General features: G+C 37.1%; 1 protein-coding gene across 1 annotated transcript in view; it reads right to left on the reverse strand.

Moving 5' to 3' along the window:
* Mob2 (MOB kinase activator 2) overlaps window positions 1-24,956 on the reverse strand; it is a 100,001-nt gene extending 75,045 nt beyond the window's left edge. Inside the window, 1 exon segment of the mRNA XM_089098757.1 lies at window positions 24,510-24,956. Within this exon segment, the coding sequence (XP_088954883.1) occupies window positions 24,510-24,718 (209 nt within the window). The 5' untranslated portion in view covers window positions 24,719-24,956.
* Between the last annotated feature and the right edge of the window lie 603 nt (window positions 24,957-25,559).

A 25,559-nucleotide genomic window follows, 5' to 3' on the forward strand; every position in this document is an offset into this window, starting at 1 on the left:
TAATCTACTACTACTAACGACTCACCACAGCACCAAGCCGCCTGAAGTCAACACAGCTACGCACGCTCCACCTCCATTCCAACATATTCAAAGCCTCCCTCTTTACACCCTCCCAGGAAGTTCCCATTTCCTTTAAATCTTTCTTTATAACATCCTCCCACCACAGACGAGGACGCCTGCTTACCGTTTGACCCCCTACCGGTTGGCCGAAAAAGACAACGCTCGGCAATCTGTCATCCTTCATCCACAGAACGTGTCCTAGCCATCTTAACCTTTCTTTCATTATAGCCCTAGAAAGCGGGATTGAACCACAGGTTTTTCATTTGTTTTTCTGATCTTGACACCAGAAACAAGCTTCATTTCTATATCATTTTTAGTTACTACTTAAGCCCGCCTTTCATCTGTTTAAATACTTACATGCTTAATCATGGTTGCAGCGGTAGCTGCAACCTAGTAAAGAGCGAACCACAGCCCATTGAAACCAAAAGTTAAAAAACGCGTTTTGAAAAAAACTGCCTAGTGAAGAACAATTGCCATCTGACACTGATTCAGGAATGGTAACTATTATTTCGGTTCATCTTAAAAGTAAAAAATCATTGCGAAAAGAAATTTATGGTGATTTCGAAAACAAGCTTGAAACCCCTCAAAAATGGCGTCAGATCAAAATGAAAAGTGCGCCTTTTTTTCTAGCAGGGCCAGGGGTTGACCAGAACATCGTAGAGAGATCTATAATAGCTCATTCGAACGAAAATTAAATTTGCTAGTGCCCTTTTAAGTGACCAAAAAGATTGGAGGGCAACTAGCCCCCCTCCCCCAAAGTTATCCAATCACAATTTTGAAATAACCATTTTGTTCAACATAGTTCAAAGGTCAAATATCTTTGGTTTTAGTGATGATACGACCCTCCCTAGTCCCTGGGTAAAGGGCTGCACACTATCGGTATCGGACGTATTTATATAACGCGTATCGTTGTGAGCGCATTATTATTGGGCTTATTGGTATCGCAAATATCTAGACAGTTTTTTAGTAGCTCATATAAAAGATATTCCTCATATCTACGTCCAGGGGCGTAATTTCATCAAAATCCTGGGCGGGGGGGGGGTTGAATTCATTTTTCCCAATTCAAGTGAAAATGATAGTGAAAACTGAAAAATGAGCCATATATTACCATAGAGGCAAAGATATACTAAAAGAAAACTGATCTGTTTCTCTGGATACTTGAATTTGCAGGCTTATCTTAGTTTTGACAAAGTTTTTTTTTGCAGAAAGTAAATTTCAGCTTGGGAGGGGGGGGGGGGGGAATTGGGTTTGTAGGGGGCAGTTGCCTCGCCCCTGCCCCATATCAAATTACACCCCTTTCTACGTCCTTCCTATAAATTCCACCACCAGCAAGTTCCAAATGGCACTAAAAACAACAATTTTGGCGCCATGTCTCAAGTGGAAAAGCTGGGGCTGGTGGTGCTACCAGAACTTTTTAGAGTAACGTTTAAGGGCTCATTTGAAACATACTCCTCATAACTACGGGATGTTTATCAATTCTACCACCCATAAGTGTGATAAAGCATTAAAAACAAACCCTTTTGATGTCACTTCTTAAGTAGAAAAGCTTGGAAGTATAAAACGATATCATCATTGTAATAATTATGGTTCAAAACCCTTAACCGAAGGTTTGCAATAACATTTCCCGTATGTTCCTCCACCAAGTCCCCTCAATAAGCTACGCAATTAAGCTGAAAACACTGATATATAAAATTAGATTATAGAGGCGCGGTTCTGGTGGAACAGCGTTCGACTTCGAAGAAGAGCGGCTTGCTTTCGACTCCTGCTTGTTTTTTTTTTCAATCATGGTTTTCTTCCTTCTCTACAATCATTTTCAGATGATTTCACTGTTTTTGTAAATGTGGTGCACTCATTTTTTTAACACATGTCCCAGGAAGGTATTTGGTCAAGCATTGTGATTCAAAAGTGAATAGAGGTCATCCAGTCCGTGGTTAGCAACGATATTATGAGTAGATCACTAAATCCATACCCCAACAAGTGGCTTAATTTTGTCAAAATCCCGTGGGAGGGGGGCGGGGGTCAACGCTGGAGCCAATTTTCCCAAATCAAGTGAAAATGACAGAGAAAACTGAAAAACGAGCCGTATAGTAATAATAAAGGTTAAGATGTGCTAAGGAAAAATGACCTGTTTCAGTGGATGCTTGAATTTTTCAGGCTTATCTTAGTTTTGACAACATTTTTGAGAAACTAAATTTAAGCTGGGATGGGGGGGGGGTAATTGAGGTCTAAGAGGGGAATGTAATTCCTCTCCCAGACCTCAGTTTTGTCTTCTCAGTTGGTAATTCTTCCCAAAATTTTGAAATAGTTTATATATCATATATCGTACCTACACAAGAAATGATTTTTTTAAGATTTCCATTCATTTCTGAGTAATGAGTGGCTTTTCATTTAGGGACAGGTCAAATAAATCCCTAAGCCTGAAGGCACATTTCTGTTGAGCCAGAAAAATTTCCCGCAAGTATGTCGATACACAAACCTGTCCGCTCAGTTAACCTTTTGTGTCGTAGCTAATCGCCTGGAGGTATTTCCGTAAGTGCTAATAAATTTAATTTTTTTAAATAAAGAATTAAAGATCTATTTCTTCTTCTTTTTTTTACCACTCTAAACTTATTTTTTCCTTGAATTCTTGTACGGCTTCTTAGTTCAGCTCCTTAATAAAGGTTGAGGTGTCTTATCTCCCCAAGAGAGGAGGTGATCAGAAATTACATAAAAAAAGTTTTCAACTGAAACTAAGGACCAACAATAAAACTTAAAACGATTCAATTAAATTAACACATCAGAAATTATTCCGTAAAAAATAAAAAGGTTCATAAAAGTTTTTTTTTCTAAATTAAATTTAAATCAAAAACGACCATAGATTAATTTTAAAAAAACAAAGTTTTTCCGAGGGAAGTAAAGAGTGAAGTTGAAACTTAAAAACGAACAAAAATTATTACTTCATAGCCTAACTAGTAACTAACATATATCAATAAAACTAATGCAAATAAATCAACTGTTTTTCCCTATGTTTGTAGGATTACAGAAAACTAGCGCTTTACTGAAAACACAAAACAATATAGGAGTTTTGGTACGGTAAAAGTAAACCTTTTAAAGACACTTTTAACAGTATAAAAGTGAAGAATTTTTAGATTATTGCTTTATTTTATTTTTTATTTTTTTAATTTGGCATCACTTCTGCACAATTAGCTTAGTTCAATGATTGACTTTCGTTTTGGATCTGAAAAAGACATTCCATGATTATTTTGTAGACAAGTTTGAAGTGTCACTGCAGACTCGCTTTAGACTTTGTATCACAACTTAAAATTCTCCGTTTTACAGAGAGAAATAACTGGATTTCCAGAGTCCATGTTACGGTTGATATGACATTTACTTTTGACTCCTAAATCAATATTTTTTTATACTTTGCTTTTGCGTTTTCAGTAAAGCGCTAGTTTTCTGTAATCCTACAAACATAGGGAAAAACAGTTGATTTATTTGCATTAGTTTTATTAATATATGTTAGTTAGGCTATGAAGTAATAAGTTTTGTTCGTTTTAAGTTTCAACTTCGTTCTTTACTTCCCTAGAAAAAACTTTTTTAAATTAATAGTATTTAAACACGCTTTTAATGCTATTCAGGCAGATCTATCTATCCGACCAAGCAAACAAAAACTAAGCGGGTGGAAGGGGGAGGGCTGAGAAAAATGAAAGAAGGAAAGAGTATGAGAGAAAGAGAGAGAGAGGGGAAATAAAGAGACTAGGACGCAGGCAAAAAAGAGAAAAGGCTTGAGAAACAGGAGAAAAAGGGAACTAAACAAGGGATAGTAACCAGATTACAACAGGAAAAATGAGGAGGGGAGAAACTCTCGACAGGCATAAAAAATACAATTTAAACTAACACTGGCTGGGATTGAGCTGCAAAGGACGATAGAACGCACAGTGGCTTTGAGGCCACTAAGGTTGGCTATAGGAGACCTCAAAGGACATAAAAATAGCAACAGAAGAGTGGGAACATGATGCAGTTGTTCGTAATTAGCCTAGTGGGCTTGGAATCTTCTGAAAAGATCAATATTATCTATATTTGTTTTTTGTTTTTTATATACGGTACTTGACGCTACAACAATACAATGAATAAAGACATATATGACAGAGGGAGTAAAGAGACCAGGAAATGTCACAAAACGCGTGACGAAGCTGTTTTTGACATATTCTAGCACGTATTACCTTAACATAAAAATTCTGAACAAGTAAGCTAATAATTTTTTTCCCCACAAGCTACTGTGATATGGTGAATACAGACAAAAGCCTGGGAGCTAATTCGACCCTGGACACTAACAAAGCTGTCGGATTCTTCCGATTTTCCTGAAATTATTCATTTAATTCGCCCATTTTTTAGAGGGATGTAACCACCTCTTCCCAAATATATATGCGTACGTGCCTAGCATTATACATGTTTCTATAAAAGCTAAAATCAGTGTCTATTTAAAAGAATTAAAGAAAACAGTATGCTTAAATTAAGAAAAGGGAGCAATTAAACTTGAGTATTATTCTGCTTTCATTAGCAGTTCCAAAAATTATACAACTACTTTACTAATAACAGAAAAATATTATATTTTATTAAAATAATTTGCAGATTCGAATTGTAAATGTTTCAGATCTTGACAAAAATTATCAATTGGGCATTGTACTTCAAATAAAAATGACAACAGTTAATTTCTTTTATTAATTAATTTCTAATGTGTCCGGAAATGAATAAAAGCTATAATATTTTAGACAGGGCTGACCTTGCTCACAAAGAAGAAAAGCAGTTCTTCAATCAAAGGCTTGCCGAAAGACCAAGAAATGGTCATGCTCCCGTAACTAACGGAACTTCAAGACACATCTGCTTTTATATCAAAAATAAACGTGAAGATATAGTCGTTTGGAGAATTTCAGGAAAACGTTACAGATTTATATTCTATGAATACCCTCGACTTTCCTTCTCGCGATTCTGATTAATTGTAGCATCACTAATTATAACCATGCCGGCAATTAGGGGAAATGGGTAAATAGCATTTCCTTGAGATTAGCCCCGAACCACTTTGCTTCCTGCAAAAACCCAAAAAACTGCAGCAAAAAAATTTATTTGTTTTTGATACTTAGACCACCCTCCCTCTTGGCCGGTAAATTATCTGATCTGCGACTCGGAGGATCGGTCCTGTGTGAAATTATGTTTGTGGCTACTGATGAACATATTCTTGACCCTCAGGTTGAACAACAGACGGTTTTTCCTGGGATGGTGACAGAAAAAAAAATAGGCCACCATTGGGGGGATGGTCTTCAGATCGATCATGGTTAGGGACCCCCTTCCATATGTAGTATACTGTGTGCCAATAACAACAATATACAATATAATAATAAATAAGCGAACACAATAAGAAAGTTAAAAGGAAAATCATCCAATTTGATATTATATCCAAATTTCCGCATTCGCCTATTAAGGTTAAGGTCCATATGACATACGCAATATTGCGACGAGCATACAGCTGTAAACAGCACTAAAAGGATAATATACTTAAATCAAAGAACTCGTTATTTCCAGATCTATCCCTTCACCAAGTCAAAATTACGAAGTTGCTTGGTTTTTTTCTTAGAGAATAATCTAAAATTACTTAAAACTGGGAGAATTTCCGTATTTCTGCATGATTCTGACTTATTTACATCGTGGTATCCAATCTTAAGAAAATGAAGTAAAAAGCTCGGTAGATGGGTAAAACTGAATCTCCACTATCGAATAATAGAAAAATTGTCGTCTAGAGTTAAAACATTGAAACCCCATAATTGCAGATTAATAACACACCAAAGACTTGCATAGGTAAATGATCTAAATATCTTAACAATCTAAATACAAGTTCGAATAGAGATAAATTCTTTTATTAGACAATGATAATTCACAAAAAATACTGGATATTTCGGTCACTGTCCATGTGACCAAAATATCCAATATTTTTATGAATTATCACTGTCTAATAAAAGGATTTATCCCTACTCAAACTTTTATTTATCGTCATGGAAAGGCAGTGTGGTCTTTGAAATTACCTAAACAATCTAAATAGTCGACTATTTTCTGGGCTTTTTTAACGACCTCTTTTGTGTTAACGAAATAAGAGCCTTCTTCAACGCAAATACAAATTTTGCCTGGTGTAGCCGAAAAGTATTAGATAACTATTTCAACAAAGGGAAAACCAATATGAGAATAAACAAACTTGCCCTTCAGCTATCCTGGAAACCTCTAAGAGGTGAGAGCACAAGGTCAGAAAAAGGTTGAAGCAAATTGCGAAATTAATTGCTTTAACTAACATTAAGATTATTTATTTATGTAAACAGAAAAACTGCTTGTCCGTCATTATGTTTGTTTTGATTTTTTTTTCTAAATACAGTTAATATGTAGAGATCAAAGCCCTGAAGTCATTTACATCCTAAAATAAACTCATGTCAAGACATAAGTTACTGAAACCTTGACGAAAGCTAAATAAGTATTTTTAATACTGAGCTTAATTTAACATTTTCGGGTACATTTTAAATTCTATGCATTTTATGAAAAAAAAGGACATGGAACATTTCAAAATAGAAACCGTGATTTGACCCTATATTAGTTAATAGAGAAAACAGATCCTAATAATGATCAAGGCCCAATGAACGGACACTAAAAGGGCTAAAAACAACTTACTATTGTTTCCCAACAAGGCTGTATCAAGAGGAAGGATAGGGGGTTTGCCCCCCCCGCTTATATGTTTGGCTGACTTGTAAAAACGCAAAAAATAAAAACATTTTTGATGTAATTTTTCAGGTTTCCTTGTAACCCCTTCCCCACCGAACAAAAATCCTGGATACGGCCTTTGTTTCCCAAGTCACTTTTAATTTTTCTATTATAGACTCTTTCTTGCTATTAATTTAAAAAACTTTTTCCACAAAGTAAGTTTTTCCAATAAAAGCAAAGAACCCCATTAAACCAAAAACTAGCGAAAATCAAATAAAATAATCTACTAAGCGTAAAATTACCACAAATCAGCATTGATATATACATAAAACCCAAAACTAACAGAGATTACAATAATTATCCGATTCAAACTCAAAATGAGCAGAAATTAACGTAATCTCGGCGCAAAACCCCTATGCCTTTCCAAGGCCAGAACAAAATTTGCACTTTACTGAAAAAATATAAATGTTTTTACTTTTATAATTTTAATAAATCAAATAATATCAACATTTTGATTAATAAATATCTGTATATGTATATTAAACTGACAATGCACATTCATTTGTATTTTTTCAGTAAAGTGCAAATTTTGTTCTGGCCTTGGGAAGGCAAAGGGGTTATGCGCCAGACTCATGTTAATTTCTGCTCGTTTAGAGTTTGAATCGGTTAATTATTGTAATTTCTATTCGTTTTGGGTTTCATTTATTTATCAATGCTGATTTGTGGTAGTTTCAAGCAAGGCCGTATCCAGGGGGGGAGTTACCCGGTTTGAACCCCCCCGAAATGTTTGTCCGAGTCGAAAATAAGTCGAAAATTAGTAAAACCTAGGTAAAAATCAGTAAAATTAGTCGAAAACTGAGTCAAAAATTAGTACCCCCCCTCAAAAAAAAAAACCTGGATCCGCCCTTGGTTTCACGCTTGGTAGATTATTTGATTTTATTTTTGCTCGTTTTTTATTTAATGGAGTTCTTTACTTTTCTTTGAAAAACTGATTTTGTTGAAAAAGTTTTTTAAATTAATTTCTGTTCGTTTTACATTGACATAGTGTTTTCAGGGAAAAAGAAAATAATACTTTAAATCTTTCGGTTTTCTAAGACTTTATAGTTTGGCCTGCTATTTGTATGCTGGAGAAAAATTTTTCATCATTTTTTAACATCATACACCCTTTTAAAAATCTGGACGCAAATAGTAGTATTTAATTTCGTTGTATACCTCCCCTTGTTGACCTGAAATGGAAAACTTGATACCATTCGCAAAAAAATCTGTTTACTTTCTTTGATAGTTTGGATACACTTACGCTATTTTGATTTCGTTAAATTTTAAGAGCAGAAATGGGAGGGTTGGCGTGGGAGGTGGGAGTGGAAGGGGTATTAGTTGCCCTCAAATCACTTTCGACTAAAAAAAGCGCTAGCCTTTCCTATTTTTCACTAAATGAACCATTATTGAACTTCTCAAGATAACTACTTAGAAGCGAAGTGCCCTGGTCTAAACAACAACAACAACAAAAAATACTACAGTATGTCCAAATTAATCTGTACTCCAGCAATGTCAAGCCTACAAATCACTTTCGACTATTAAAAAGGGCACTAGGCCTTTCGATTTCCAATCGAATGAAAGGGGTCGGCCGCGATGAGGTGCACGAAAAAAGTGACTTTAGTTACTTGAGGACACCAAAAAAGTGACAAAAAGTGACTGCTCAGAAGCCGTCACAGCATAGTCAGATGGATTACAAGGATCGAATTTTCTACCGTAAGATCATCACAGGCCTATGAGAGCCCGAAAAGTTACGGACAGAAAGGCTGAAATCCTTATTTTTTTTCTTTAACTGACTTTATTTACTTATACAAAACGATAACTTCGGTAAATGTACGACTTCGATTATGGCACTAGGAACGAAAACTGATTTATTGAAAAACAAGCGTCCGCCACGACTAGGTATAAGCAATCACTGGATATCATGTCATCACTTCTTTGACTTTTTCAAAAGGCGATCAATTAGTTCAGATTTCCTCTTCAGAACAAGTACTTCAACTGCTTCAACATCATCTACCCTACTCTTTCCCTTTCCTTGGAGCGAGCTTTTAATGCTGCTTCCAGCATACTTTTAGCAAGACCAATGTTCAGGAAGTCCTTCTCTTCCACAGCTTTCTTCAACCGTTCCCCTGCCTCTCTCTGAAGGATATCGCCTATCTCCTTCTGCTTAAACAACTCTTTTTTTTCATAAAATGTCTGACTCTATGGCCGCTATTTTCTGCTTCTTACGTGCCGTCTCCTGGATTTCTTGTTCAGTATCTCAGCATCTTCCTTCTCAGCTTCAAGCTTCTCTCTCTTTGATTCTTCATGTCTTCGTTCAATAAGGAATAGTTCATAGCTGGCTCTAGCTGATCTAGCCAGACAAAGCAGCTTCTTTGTGATCAGCACACGCTCTGGTCTGTTCTCATAGTCGCGGAGCGCATCTGCAGCAAAAGCCTTAGCATTCAGTGTCCGCTCTTCTGTACAAGCTTGAAGGCTAGTCATCAGCAGAGCTGACCAAAAAATCCTTTCTCTACGTTTGCACTTCCATGACAGAGCGACAGAGCTGCCCGGACGATCCGACCTAAGGTCTGATATTTGGTTTCACCAGATGGCGTCTTCAGTTCCAGGGAACTTTTGCCTATAGCTGTCGATTCGAGTACTCTCCGTGGGTGGCGGCACAGGATCTGACTGTAATAACAACCATTCTCCCTGGACTTGCTGGATGTCCGTCTCAAATGGAAGTTCTCTCGCGATGTGGAAGATATCACTGCAACTCGTTCTTTGGCAATCTGGACAGGGAGGACTTAGGCAAGCAAGGCTTTGGAAAAACTCGTTGTTCACAGGGCATTTTGTTAACGAGTACTGTACAGCAGCTTTGATATACTTTTTAATTCTCAGGAAAAAAAAAATTCCTGTCTTTCAGAATAACGAATCCAGGGCAGTCAGAACCCTTTCATTACACAAGGGTTGCTGTAGGTAAACATCTGCAATACTAACTAAGCCTTCAAAACCACCGAGGATCCGGAGATTGACATCATCAGCCGGCGCAATCTGCCCCAAAAGAACTGTGCATAAACGTCTCAGCTCAAAGTGTACCACATGAATTAATGGCTACTGTCGTTGAAATACACCGGTAAAGGCGGTGAATGTTGCTGCAGAGCTTACAATAAACTCAATTTCGGCTTTCATTGTTTGCTTTTTAGCCATTTTACAGTTTTCAAATATTTTGCATTTGACATCAGGTACTCCAGACAATTTTTCTTTGGCACAAATTCTAGGAAATATTCTATCAATGCAGGCCCCTGTTACATCAAGCGGCTTGCTACTTCCCCTATGGTGAGCCATCTCGTGGGGACGTGCTTCCTAAACTTACGCTGAGGAACTTTAACTTTCCGTTGGCACTGGTTGAAATCGTCAGAACGAGCTGGCCATCCCGTGAAAAAGTGGTAAACAGCGATGATCATATCAGAGCACTCCTCCCCGAGTTTTTGCAGCCCTTTCAGGAATGCATTATGCACTGCATGAATGTGCAGGTTCCCATATTCAATAGGCCTTTTGAATACCTTTTTCTCTTATCTGAGTCTACGATGCGCCACACTTTCTTATTGACAGCTGAGTCATCACTTGCAAGCATCAGCAATCTCTCAAGTGAAAGTTCTTCATATTCAACACTGCAGGATTTTCTTACTCAGATCTTCACTGGTTGCATGTCCCATATAATATGTCCAAAGATGCCAACTAGCCACTTGTTTCCGCTCTTTTGACCAGTATCAAACTCTTATTTGGAGCTTCTCAACCCCAACATTGTTCGTTGTTTCATCATATTCCAGCACAAAGTCAGATTTCTGGATGTCTTTGACTAGAATTTCTCGAAAGTACGGATAAATAGCCTACGTCAACAAGCATGTCATTTTTTTAGCCTTTAACAACAAGCCTTCTGGAACAGCATCAGGGAACATTGTTCGGAACACCTCGGAAATATGATCACATGAAGCTGCAGCAAAAGAACTAGCAATAGTCTTTAAAACCCAAACTATCTCCGCCCTTGAAGCTGCATCCTGCTTGCAGAGCATTTCCAGATTCTTTTATGGTAAGCTATCGTCACTCTGTGAGTTTGGGTGGTTTCCGGTTGAAACTGATGCAGCGATTCTCAACTGACGCTGGTTTAACATGACAGAAGCATTCTTTTTGTGATCTTATGTGGCTGCATGTTGAAGAAGGGCCTGGAACCCTTTCTGGCAGCTGAGTGTCTTTTTACAAACTTTACAATAGAACGAGCTATCACTCCCTTTTTTGCGCCACTCTTTCACTTTATGCCCAGCACCGTCTTCCCTACTGAGCTAGCTCTCCAAAAATTTTGTCTTGCCCATTATTTTACAGCAACCTGAAATAAGAATGGGTTTTTAGGATGGAATTCGAAAAAATATAAACCTGATACAAATACAAACTGACAAAACCAATGAAAACACAAATTTAATCTTACATTTTGACGTCGTCAGACCTGTGGGCATGCATGCCTTTAACAGGAAATGGTCTAAAATCAAAGAAACTGGCTAACACTTAAAACATACAGAAGGAATCTCGGCCTAACTGTCCATTTGCTAAGCAACCAGGCAATAAAGGATGCTAAGTAAACCAAGGGCCTGAAAAGAACCATAGGCAGTTATGGTATGGTAGAACTAATTCAATCTATCATCTTATCTGCGAAAACATAGACATTAACACCTACACACTAACAATGTCTATCACAGCCATATACATTGTGCATCTTGAAATACAGTCCAAACTATCAAAAAAAGACTTACCTTTTTTATGAATTATGCCACAGTCGACAGTCAACTATAACATACTGTTTCACCAAAAAAATTGGTCCGAAACGTCGAAAAAAGTGACTTTAGTGACAAAATGACAGAAATAGTGACAAAAAGTGACAGGTCCCAAAAAAAGTGACAAAAGTGACAAACAGTGACTGCGGCCGATCCTTGGAATGAGCCCTTTTGGAAACGACAACGCTTTCTATAAACACCTTATATGCCCCAAGGGCATAAATTACATCCCTTACCCTAAGGTCTGTTAGGGGGGTTGTCATCCTCTAAGACCAAATTTCCAGAACTTTCAACTACGTTAAACAACATGGCTATCTCAAAATTTTGATTGGATGTGTTTGGGGAAATGGTGGGCGTGAGAGGGGTGTTAGTTGCCTTCCAATCACTTTCAACTATTAAAAAAGGCACTAGCCCTTTCAATTTCCAATTGAATGAGCCCTTTTGAAGTTTCTACGACAACGCTTTCAATAAAAACTTTACATACCCCACGGCATAACTTACAACCCTTGCCTTGAGGGCTGTGGGGGGAGGGGTTGTCATCCTTAAAGACCTAATTTCCAAAACTTTCAACTACGTTGAATAAAATGCCTATCTAAAAATTTTGATTGGATGTGTTTAAGGAAAAATTGGGCGTGATAGGGTGATTAGTTGCCTTCAAATCACTTTCGACTATTAAAAAGAGTACTATCCCTTTGAAGTTCAAATCGAATGAGCTCTTTTTCAAGTTTCTACGACAAAGATTTCAATAAAAAACCTTATATGACCCCAGGGCATAACATAATCTTTGCCCTGAGGCTTGTGGGGGACTGTCCTCCTCAAAAATATATTTTCTATCCGGAAAATCAATTACGCTGAACAAAATGACTATCTCAAAATTTTTATTGGATGTCTTTGGGGGAATGATGGGCGTGGGGGGGGGGGGGTAGTTGCCCTCCAATCAATTTTGACTATTAGAAAGGGCATTAGCCCTTTGAATTTCCAATCGAATGAGCTTTTTTTGAAGTTTCTACGACAACACCTTCTTTAAAAACCTTATATGCCCCCAGGGCATAACTTAAAACCCTTGCCCAGAGGGCTGTGGGGGAGTGTCCGACTCAAAAACATATCTTCTATCTGGAAATAAACTAGGCTGAAAAAATGGCTATCTCAAAATTTTGATTGGATGTGTTTAGGGAAATGATGGGCTTGGGGGGGGACTATTTGCCCTCCAATCACTTTCAACTATTAAAAAGGGTACTAACCCTTTGAAACTCCAATCGAATGACCCTTTATTGAAATTTCGCCGACAACGCCTTCTATAAAAACCTTATATGTCCCCAGGGCATAACTCATGACCCTTGCTCAAAGAGTCGTGGGTGCTTTTCTTCCTCAAAAACAAATTTTCTATTTGGAAATCAACTAAACTGAACAAAATGGCTATCTCCAAGTTTTGATTAGATGTGTTTGGAGGAATGATGGGCGTGGGGGGGCTAGTTGCCCTCCAATCACTTTCGACTATTAAAAAGGGTACTAGCCCTTCAAATTTCCAATCGAATGAGCCTGTTTTGAAGTTTCTACGACAACACCTATAAAAACCTTATATGCCCCCAGGGCATAACTTAAAACCCGTGCCCTGATGGTTGTGGGGGAGTGTCCTCCTCAAAGACATAATTTTCTATCTGGAAATCAACTACGCTGAAAAAAATGGCTATCTCAAAATTTTGATTGGATGTGTTTGTGGGAAGGATGGGTGTGGGGGGGGGGCTAGCTGCCCTCCAATCACTTTCGACTACTAAAAAGGGCACTGGAACTCTCAAGTTCCAATCGAATGGGCCCCTTTTGAAGTTTCTACGACGACCCAAAGCCGTATCCAGGGGGGCGGGGGGGTTTACCCGGTTTGACCCTCCCCCCCCCCCCGAAATTTTTGACCGAGTCGAAAATAAGTCTAAAATTAGTAAAACCTAGGTAAAAATCAGTAAAATTAGTCAAAAACTGAGTCAAAAATTAGTAAACTTAAAAACATAACTTAAAAACCCTTGCCCTGACGGTTTTGGGAGAGTGTCCTCCTCAAAAATATATTTTCTATCTGGAAATCAACTACGCTGAACAAAATGGATATCTCAAAATTTTGATTGGATGTGTTTGGGGAAATGATGGGCGTGGGGGGGCTAGTTGCCCTCCAATCACTTTCGACTATTGAAAAGGGCACTAGCCGTTTGAATTTCTAATCGAATGAGCCTTTTTTGAAGTTTCTATGACAACGACTTCTACAAAAACTTAAATGCCCCCAGGGTATAACTTAAAACCCTTGCCCTGAGGGTTGTGGGGGAGTGTCCTCCTCAAAAACATATTTTCTATCTGGAAATCATCTACGCTGAACAAAATGGCTATCTCAAAATTTTGATTGGATATGTTTGGGGGAATGATGGGCGTGGGGGGGGCTAGTTGCCCTCCAATAACTTTCCACTATTAAAAAGGGCACTAGAACTCTCAATTTCCAATCGAATGAGCCCCTTTCGAAGTTTCTACGACGACCCCTTCCATATGAAGTGCCCTGCTTTAAAGGAAAAAATAATACATAGTACAATGTCCCAACATCGTCCCTATATGCCCTCAGGGCATAACTTAAAACCCTTGCCCCGAGGGTTGTGGGGGAATGTCCTCCTCAAAAACATATTTTCTATCTGGGAATCAACTACGCTGAACGAATGCGCTATTTCAAAATTTTGATTGTATTTGTTTGGAAGAATAATGTGCGTGGGGGGCTAGTTGCCCTCCAATCACTTTCGACTATTAAAAAGGGCACTAGCCACTCCAATTTCCAATCGAATGAGCCCTTTTCGAAGTTTCTACGACAACTTCTTCGATAGGAAGTTCCCTGCTGAAGAGAAAAAACACTTTGTGCCCACATCGTTCTTTACTTAGGCAGCGCTAGCGCGCTGCCTATGATTTCATGAATTCATATGTTCTCGTGTTTTCACCAAATTTCAGAGGATGGTGTCGGGGCTGTCCACAAATGCGAAGTTTTGGGGAAATAGTCAAAAATAGTACATATATTACTTGCATCTCGTAAAAAAAAAATAATTAAAAAATAATCAATAGCGAAAATAAAGAGGTGACAAAAAAAAACCTTGAAACAACTTCCTTTATTTTTACAAAGAAATTTTTCTTCCAAAAACGTGTATTGAGCTTGGAAGTTCAAAAAAAAGTCTAGAGTAAAAACAGGTTTCTAATTTTCAAGTTCTACTGTTGTCCTATAATTTATAGCGTGATTATCTTACGATAAATACAACCCGTTAAGTGGCAGGAACCAAACAACAGCGGAAAACGCAATTTAGGACACAAGGCTAATTAACAACAAAAACTTGGATTTTCATGAACTCAAGAAGCGATCACAACTGCAATTGTCAAAAGAAAACAGCTGAGGAAAACATGTGAGCTAATAAAATTTAACTTACAAACAGGGATGAATCTCCAGCATTTTTATTGAGGGGGGGGGGCAAGAGGGTTCAGAGCAGAGGGGATGGGGCAGGCCAAGACTTCCAAAATCTTAGACGAGCTGAACCCGTATAGAGTAGGACAAGTGAACAGTTACCCTCTCAAACCTGAGAAAAACAAAAATAAAAACGAAGCACCAGATCTTCAAAACAATATTCTGGATCATAGTCTGAGACATGAATAATCTTATCTTATCATAGCCCGAACCCTTTTACCTCTCGGTAAAATTTATATAGGCGGTATGCAAGGGCTTTTCCAGGATTTTTGTTGGGGGGCTATTTTTTCGGGAGGAGGGGAGTTTAAGAAAGAAACAAATTTGTTTATATGCATTTTCGATACTTTTTACGAGTCAGATAAAAAATTTCGGAGAAACCTTTTCAGAAACAAAAATCCAGAAGGATTAATTTAAGAGCACTGTTTTTCTAAGCGTTACACCTCACTGACTTCTTACGCGTTTAAATTGTAATTGCAGCACTGGCTCTCGGGTCCGTTGATTTTTGAATTTGATGAACTTGGTGGAAGTGAATAAAGACCTGAGAGTCAAGCCACTGAACTACCTTGTTTTTGTGGATGCTACAAGTACTTACTATCACCCTTGTTCGTATAACAAGGATTCCCTGAATAAAAAAGAAAAAATACAGGTAATTACTGAGGTTAGAGTGAAAGTGAAAAATGAATTCTGGACTGTTCAAAAAGGCCTATGTTTTTATCTTACTTCCCCTGGGAAGCGAATAACGAAGTGAAACAGTTTCTAAGAAGTACACGAACTAAAAGTATGCAAAACGTCAAATGAATTATTAACTAAAGCGAAACAAAGCTTTAAGAGTGGACAGACCCAGGGAGCAGCATAAGGATAAAACCAATTCCAAAAGCATTTCCTGATTAACTAATTGGCAGCGTTGCCAACGCGATATAATTTTACCGTTTTTGGTACTGTACATTTTGGATTCACTTATTCTCTTTTGACTTTTAATTTGCCGGAAATTTTCTTCTTATTGCGGCAATTTTTTAACCTGCTGTTCAGATGGTACAAGTTTATCACTCGCGGTACAATTTTAGTCATAAAACTGGTATTGTTTATTTTAAAGCATTGGCTATGCTGCTGATTGGGTAGCTGCAAATATGTTATTTATGGACTCTTTTCAAAGCATCTGGACCAAAAACTTAATCCTTTACAGCAAATACAGCAAATTTATCACTTTCATTTTCAAAGCACCGTGCAGCATTACGATAAAAAAAAGTTCCTAAATCTGCTTAAGTTGCCTTTTTCTAACCTGTCGACGCTGTAAAACTTGAAGCGAATATAATTGGGGTAGCCTACTTGTATGATATACCCCCTGTATGATAAAAAATATAATACTTTGGAAACAAATTTGGGCTATATATTTGCACATTAGGGGGAGGAGTTAATTACAGCGGGTCTGCATGTAAAATGTGTTAGCTACAATTATTCTGATATTATGAAGTAAGAATTGTTTTCTGACTTCACACTGTCCAAACACTTTACCCCCCTCTAATGGGCAAATATGTATTCCAATCTATGGATTTCCCATGTATTTCGTCAATTCTCTTTGTCTAGTCTTACGCTAAATTAAAAGAAATTAACTGGAAAAAGCAGTTTACAGCGTGTCAATGCATGAACAACCTGAGAGGTAGAAAATCCGGCGCACGAGCACCTAATTGGGTCTACCAAGTGACTGCTGCATCCTCAACTCTATGCTCAAGTTTGTCTTTCTACTACAATGCTCTAGCAATAGAGCACGACCATGAGCACCACCTACAAATTTCCCACAACATTAAAATGTTGTGATGTACCTTAAAGAGGGGAAGGGGGGTGAGGTGCAGCAACAGTCTAATAAACTAAATTCATACACACTTCACGTTCTAACTTCGTTTCTATTACTTTCATTCGAAAATGCCTTGCTTTTTTGCGTATTTAATTTCCATTCGTTTCAACGTCACATATTATGAAAAAAAAAGTTGCATAAAGGGTTTGGTAGCTATAAAAAGACTAGTCATTCTTCTTTTAACCATTTGCATTTTCAGTTATTGGATTTCATTAGTGAATTCGATGTAGGGGGTTTTATTTCATAGTATCCGTTGCTATACATCCTATCGTTGCAAGCACACGGTTTTGTATACGACAAAAACTTTAAAATGCAATATTATCATCAGTCGGGGTCATTTCAATTTTGAAGGTGGCTGGCACCCCTCTCTCAGCCCCCTAATCTTTACGATAAGATTCAACTTTTTTATCACAATGCTTTAATATATTTTACCGATGTATTTTAATCGGTTAAAAATACCATTTCATAAATTCATAAGAGCTGTCACCAGTGCGCACTTGGTCCAAATATATTCCTCAGAAAGGAGAAATAGTGTACCTCGGAATGATATCAGTCCCATGTTTATCTGAAGGATCTGTCAGGAAACTATAATAATTTTTGCCCAAAGATGTACTTTTCGAGTTTTCAGCCTTCATTCAAATTGAAAAATATCATCTAAAATTCCCCTGATAATTAGTTTAGAGCAATCCAATCCTGTATGACCGTTAATTTCCGTAACAATTTACCTGATTTTTCAAACGCAGTCTTTTAAAGTAAGCTTAAGCAATTACTTTGAAAAAGAACACGGTTAAATAGGGTCGTATCCAGGGGGTTATCCGGTTAGAACCATTATTCGGAAAAAATTTTCCAATTCGTAAATTGGTCTTAACTTCACACGGTTTCGAAACTTCATTTTCAACACCCTGTTTTAAGTTGATTGTGCATTCATTACCGAAATCCGTCCGAATTTAGCAATCCGTGCAGAGATTCTGCCCGTTTTCATTCTTGAAAAACTCTCTAGCTTTCCGCAACGATTTTGGTCATATCAAGACGGATTCTTGGCAAGGTTTTTAAATAAATAAAACCATGACTATGGATCACCAAAAACTTCATGATCTTATAACATTGGTTCAAGGCTACCAAAGCTTGTACGATACTGCTCACACAGGCTATAAGAAAACCAAGAAAAATGGTGTCTATTTCTCAACAGCTTTCAGGAGGGTCGTGCTGATGCATTTATTTGAAAACTTCCCCTTAAAACGTAGCGCCTTCTGAGCCATCGTTCGAAAAGATACGGCCGGATGTCCAAATGGATTTCCGCAATATGTAAATGAACCTTGACTGATAGAATTCGGGTATCCCTCAAAGTAAACAGTTTACGGTATATATATATATATATATATATATATATATATATATATATATATATATATATATATATATATATAAAAGCTCTAGGGTTAAAAGATGCAAAAGATGCAAAATGAGAGGAAGAAAGAGAAAGTTCAAAACAAGAATAACACAGCGACAAACAAAAACTAACAACCATGTAGACTGACAGGCAAACAAATGCTTTCACATCTTTCTTTTTGGCGTTTGCTAAGGCAACTTGTTGATTGTTCACGGTAAATGTCGTTGGTATATTTTTCTTCTACGAATTTCACATGTCTCCAGTCCTTTTGTCATGTCTAGATTTTATATGTACTGTTTAGTCTATGTGAGCATAAAAAAGCAGGGTACGGAATTGTAAGCGTGGCCTGAAGATTGACCCAGAGTCTACGTTTAACGATTTTCCAAAGATCTGATGCGAAACTCCAAGTGAACTTCATATATTTAATGTACTAGTAGCGGCGTTAATTTTCGCCTGCAACAAGAAAATATCTAGACAACATAATAAATCAACTTATAGATAGTAGGGAAAGAAGCAGTTGAGCGTAACTAGGAACAAGCATAAATTATAGTTGAATATCTTTAGACACAAAGTTGTGTTTGATTTGAATTAGTCAATATCCTGTTTCATCTGCTCTCTTATCTTTAAGCTTCCTTTAGAATAATGCAACAAGGAAATCCTTTTCATAAAAACCACAAATACTTTCTTTTATGAACTTCCTCTTTATTATTGGAGGCAGAAACAAAATGCTCAGGATGAACCAAAGTTCAATAAATAACTATTAGCATCCATCAAGTAGGGATTGGAAAATAGGCTCCATTTGTCATATTTCCACCTTATAGATAAAAAACTGCATCTACTGCAGGCATGCGTATTGGAATTTTTTATGAAGCGGGAGCAAAGTCATCAAAAGGGGGGAAAACAAGCAAATTACGTGAAGATAACGTGGAAATATGTGAGAAGGGGTCACTGATCTTCAGCTTCAAAAAACAATCTGGACATTTTTCGCCCCTTAATTTTGTTTCTAGAACAAAATTAATTCATATCTTGAGAGATACGCGGGTACAAAATAAACAAAAAACCTAGCCAACTTTCTGGAGCCCTAATGAGAGAAAGGTTGAGATGGCTGTGACACGTTTTGTGAAGGAAGGATTAGCAAAGATCGTTCTTGTCGACCATACATATAGAGCCAAACAAAACGTAGGTCGTCCCTGAAATAGGGTGAAAAGAAGTCGTAAGGAAGTATTTGAAGGAAATTGAAACTTCTCGGGAGGGGGTAAAGTGTGAACCTTTAAATAGATTTGAGGTGAAGAAGGAGTCTGCACAGCTGCGTTGACCTCAGGCGGCTTGGTGCTGCAGTAAGTTGTTATTGGTAGTAGTTACTACTAGTTATTAATCAAATGAAGTCAAGCTTGTAGTTATACAGTATGAATAAATTACTTGGCGAAGGAATTTGCAAAATCCTGCCAATGGTGTGAAGCATTTTCATTTTTTTTTACAATCATTAAACTAAAACTGTACCAAGCTATAAAATGGACATTTTGACCATGCATTACATCGACCGTAATCAGTAAGAATTAAATAAAAGCTAAATTTTAAGGCTAATATATCTCCTCATAAAATCCAATACATGTGTAACGGAGCCAGAGGTATCAGATGCTTGGCGTAAGATATTGTGGCCATAAAAGCGGAAACGCGGCGAGGGCATCATTTTTCGGGCAAAAATGCATGGAACAAACAATTTTTCAAAACAGATCGCTTTGAAAAATGTGCTGATTTGAACAATTCAATTCTAACTAGAAAAAAACGCCACAATACGCTCCATTTAGTATCAGTAAACGGAGCAACAAAAAAAAACCAGCACTGTTAAAATTTCAGGTGTTTCTAGCTCCCAGCCTAGTTATTTTCTTCACCTATATTTTACCTTTTTCAAACACTAATTTTAGATTTTCCATGAATCACAAAATGATGGGCTATTATATAAAGGAGCCCGATTCTACTCGTAATAGGTTTATCCCTATCCAGCGAAGTAATTTCAGAAAAATTATCGATTTCGGTGATTTGTAATTCATATTACGGAAAGGTATTGTTTGTTTCATCGATAGCCCGGTACCAACTGCAAAAAAAGATTTTGGTAGAATTGCAGTTTAGCAGCTTTTCACTAATTCTGTAAATAGCTGAGCTAGGTGAACAAAACTTTCAGGAATAGACCGACGGTCCAAATTAATACCCAGGAAAATGCCTTCAAGTAGCCAACTTCACCTTCCCCTCCCCTCCCAGAACGTTGACTGTTCCTGAACTCGGAAAGCTACAGCAGAAAACAACCGAAAATGTATCTGCAGAGCACATACGGGTTCGGGAACATGCTTCCATTATCACGCCTTCACTGTGTCACAAAACCTGTCTACAGCCTCGGTGAAGTCCATGTGGCAGGTACATGCCCTAACACCAGTCATCACATTATCTTTGAAGCATAAAAAGAAGAAATATGGTTTGAGTTGTGGTTATAAAACACATTCCCGGACCCTAATTAGGGCTGTAGATCCATTCCTGGAGGAATGGATTTCTGGAGGAATGGTTTCATTCACCTAGGTCCGCATCATTCTAATTTAGCAAATAGGTACTAAACTGCATTCTAACCAATAATTCAATCTGATTCTAGTCAAGCAAATAGAAATAATGAACAAAAGAGCAAGAAGACGAAGTCTTTCACCTTCGACAGTTCTTTTCTATACGAAATATTTCAATTAATTGGTTCCACGAAATGTGATCAAAGCTTGAAATGGAGCAAATTACATGCAAGAGCAGAAGAAGGGGAACTCATTACCCAAAAACCAGTCTGAATGAGTCATAAATCAGAATAAGTCTCAAGAATTTCTTAGATTCTTCGAAAAATAAACATTTACTTTATTTCAATTATTCATCTGTACCCTTTGAAAATTTTGAAATTCGCCTACTTTTAAGTCGACCACTTTTTTTTCAAATAAACTCAAGAAACAACAATTAGAAGCAAACAGAAAAACAAGGTTTACTTTCCTCCACATATCCTTACCCTTTAACCATAATAATATATCTACGAAGTATTTTTTTCAGTCCACTCACTATGTAATAATAAAAAAAAATAATAATTGTTTAGCATTTCATGGACCAAAATTCGCAACAAATAGAAATAGGTTAGTCTAGTTTACGTGGACTTTTTGCTATCTTGGAAAGAATTTGGGTTAGGTAAGTTAAACTTTCAGGAGTATGCCTACATCCAGAGGCTTAATGCCTCCCTGGGAAGATATTTTTAATCATCTAACACTACTACTTCTTCTTCTAGAGGGCATTGACCTGTGATGACCAATAACAATTTGGTGTTATAAAAGTAGAGGGGTTACCCACTCTAAGAAATCAAGTGCACCAGGTGGCACGTGCCAAGATGGTGGAATTATGCCAAGTGTTTTAGGGAGTGTACCAAGAGTGGCGAAAATATGCGGCATACGTGACGTTCGGAGATGTACGCCAATTGGCGGGAAAAGGGTAACTCCTCGATAAAGCAAAGCCTTGCAAAAAAAAAGATCTGCTCTGTTTTAACACAATACCTTTTCTCAATCCCAATTGACAGTACAAGTCTAGAATTGGGGCTGTTGAGAAGGAAATGTAGGTACTGTTCCATTAGCTGGGAGACCCACGAGATATTGTATAACGAAGATGATAAAAGAAACTAGTCAAACAGGTTCTTTCAACGGAGAACGCCTATGCCGAGCATAGCAAACAGTGGTTTCTCACTGCGTTTACAACATTTAAACTTTAGTTTTTGGGGGTTTAGGGGGAAAAAAGGTACCAAGGTTAGGTTATGTTGTGTATTTAATATATGCTATGCTTTACACACCCCCCCGCCCCCTAATGTGCAAATATATAGCCAAAACTTGTTTCTAAACTATTATATTTCCATCATATTTTTTTTATTTCATTAGCAGTACCGAAACTTCACTTCTCGCGGGTCTCCCAGCTAATAGAACAGTACCAAAATATATTATGAAAACAATTCTTACTTCATAATAGCCTATGCAGAATAATTGTAGTTAACACATTTTGACGGCAGCTCCACTTTAAACCCATAAATTGTATTAAGTGTGACGAAATCAAGAACCGGAAAAACACATGGGAAATACATAATTTGGACTCTATATTTGCATATTAGGTGAGGAGGTTGTGGGTAAAGTAGAGGAGCTGCAGTCGAAATATGTTAACTAAAATTATTCTGCATTATAAAGTAAGAATTGTTTTCTTAACATGTTTCTTTTTCAGCAGCTCCAATTCTAGACTTGTACCTAAAATTCTACCGAAATAACAGGAATTGCATTTTCAAAAGTTGAAGCCAATGCAAAGGAGATTGAAAACTCAAGATTTAGGTAAACATTTCTTTTTATAATTCAAACAAGGGTAGACCTGTCATGTATACAATCTTCTAAGCACTATAAAAAGAAACGAAAGACATGGTAGCTTGGCAAAGCCTTCTCATGTTACATTTTTGTCCCCAGATTAATTCCTGAAGTTTCATATACCTAATTCAACTACTTTCCAAGATAGCAAGAACCGCTTTTTCTAGAAATAGTGGTAAATATTTACCATATCATATTATGGTATTGAGTAACAACTAAAGTGAATATACCATTCGATGCCTTTTTTTATGCTGATTACGAATATAACAATCATTTCTATCGGAAAGGAATTTTAGCCCCCCCCCCCCTATATATGTCAATTCAGGGTATATATTTGCACATATGGGGGTTAGATTAGGTTCGGGGTGGGGGTTAGGTTAGGGGGGGGGGCTGAAATTCACTTCCGATAGAAATGATTATTATATTCGTAATCAGCATAAAAAAAAAGGCATCGAATGGTGTATCCACTTTATTCCTAACTCAATAATATGATTTGGTAAATATTTACCGAAATAGTACCATTTAAGAGAAATACAGTTTAGAAATAGCACCATGACACAAAATATAGCTGTGGATGGAATAAACCATTTTATACAGCTACCACTGTCTTAAACATTCAGGTTGTCCTATATGGGTCACTGCAGTCCAAAATAACAAGTCCAATAAATTACTTAATACCAGTATAATCATTGGTCCCACGGACCTTCCAAACAGAGCAACCTGACAAAAATTTCAGTCTTTATTGCCTAAGATTACCTGAGACTAGTCTATCCAAAATTTTCAGCTCCTCCTCTTCCTTCTCTAGCCAACCTGACAAATTTTCTAGCTCAAAACAGTAAATACGCGGATATTCGGAAAATATACCCCTCCCCGCCCTCCAAAAAAGTGAGGAATAGCCTCCATAAGAAGGTAATGTTCTAGACGGGGTAAATTTTTTGCAGTTCATATTATTTACGGTAAATTTTTACCAAATCATATTATTGACTTACGAATAAAGTGAATATACCACTCAATGCCTTTTTTTATGCTCTTTACGAATATAATAATTATTTTTGTCGGAAATGAATTTTAGCCCCCACCCCCGTATATACCAATTCAGGGTATATATTTGTACATTAGGGGGGTGGGGGAAAGTTTAATCTTACCTCTCATTTACACCAGAAATAAAATTTACTTGTGAATAAGTAAACATACCACTCAATACCTTTTTTCCAAATATAAATGGGTAAATATTTACCAAATCATATTATTGAGTTACATCTAAAGTGAATATACCATTCGATGCCTTTTTTATGCTGATTACGAATATAATAATAATAATTTCTATCGGAAATGAATTTTAGCCCCCCCCCCCACCAATATATGTCAATTCAGGATATATATTGGGGGTGGGGGTTAGGTTAGGTTGGGAGGGGATAAAATTCATTTCCGATAGAAATGATTATTATATTCGTAATCAGCATAAAAAAAGTCATCGAGTGGTATATTCACTTTAGTTGTAACTCAATAGCCTAATATGATTTGGTAAATATTTACCTATAAATGCTCTTTCCAAATGTAAATCAATTCATACTTTGAGATGGTTCAAGTAGGCCTATAGCAAGAAAAGCAATTAATATATTCAGAAAGAGCATAAAAATGGCATCTAGTGGTATGTTCACTTTATTTGTAAGTCAATAACATGAACAGCAAAATAATTAGCCAAGTAGGCCTATAACTAATTCTTAGAAGCCAAGCATTTATCTCCGTCCATGAAAAGAAAACTACTTACGCAATAAGGAGATTAAACAGCTCTACAGGTCCATGAAACTGTTTCATCCGCTTTTGACAATTTTCCACAATTGCCGAGAATCTATCCGAAAAGGCCACTTCATTACCACTTTCTCGGCTTCCCTCACTTCCATCTCTCCTCCTCCGATTAGCACCTCTCTCATAGCCAGTCTGCACTTTAAGCACAACTACACTTCTCAAAAATCCCATTGAAGTTTCCACAAATCCACATAAAACATCAATTTTGGACAAAAGAGAAGTTAAATCCCAGAATCTACACTTCAAATTCTATGTTCACTACTATTTGCAATTCAAAAACTGACTGACGTAATTGAAGAGCAGAGCGCGTGTTATCGTGAGCCAACCCGGCTTTGCAAAACGTTTCAAATTTCTATGGTCTCATAAACAGAGATAATTTTTATCAGTAAATGTAATAAGCCTTTATTTGATTTTTCTCCGACATGTAATTTATGCATCAATAAATAATGTTTATTAGTCATAATAACTAAAAGGGTTCAGCGTTAAAATATGATTTTGTATAGAAGTCAAACTCCCCAGTGGTGATTTCTCAGGGGGAAGGGGTGGGATGAAAAGGTTATTTTGCCAAAAAATTGGCGTACTTTTTCCTATTATTTTCCAGAATTTTACACATTTTGCATGTTTTAAGGCTTCCAGAAGGGAGAAGACTACCCTCTCTTTGATATAATCCAGTTCAATTAGCTACACTTTATACTTAATACAAGCCAAGCTCTCAATGGAAAGATCCTCAGGAGGAGGTGAAGGTGAAAAAATGTTTTTGCTAGAAAAGTGGCATATTTTTTCCAAATATTTCCGGAATTTTACAATTTTTTATATTTTTGGACTTCCAAGAGGGAGAAGACTTCACTCCGCTGTAGATTCCCTTGATATAAGCCAAGTCAGATAACTATATTTGGTACTCCTATAATCGATTATCATTTTAATGGATATTTACTCACCGCAGCTTTTGGCTAAACTTCCACTCCACCATGATTTTATTGAAAAATGAGTCTACTACGGACTCGTTTTTTTT

This window comes from Artemia sp. Qi Xiang Cuo, chromosome 13 (assembly GCF_049724085.1).
Source record: "Artemia sp. Qi Xiang Cuo chromosome 13, ASM4972408v1, whole genome shotgun sequence".
Classification (NCBI taxonomy): Eukaryota; Metazoa; Arthropoda; class Branchiopoda; order Anostraca; family Artemiidae; genus Artemia; species Artemia sp. Qi Xiang Cuo.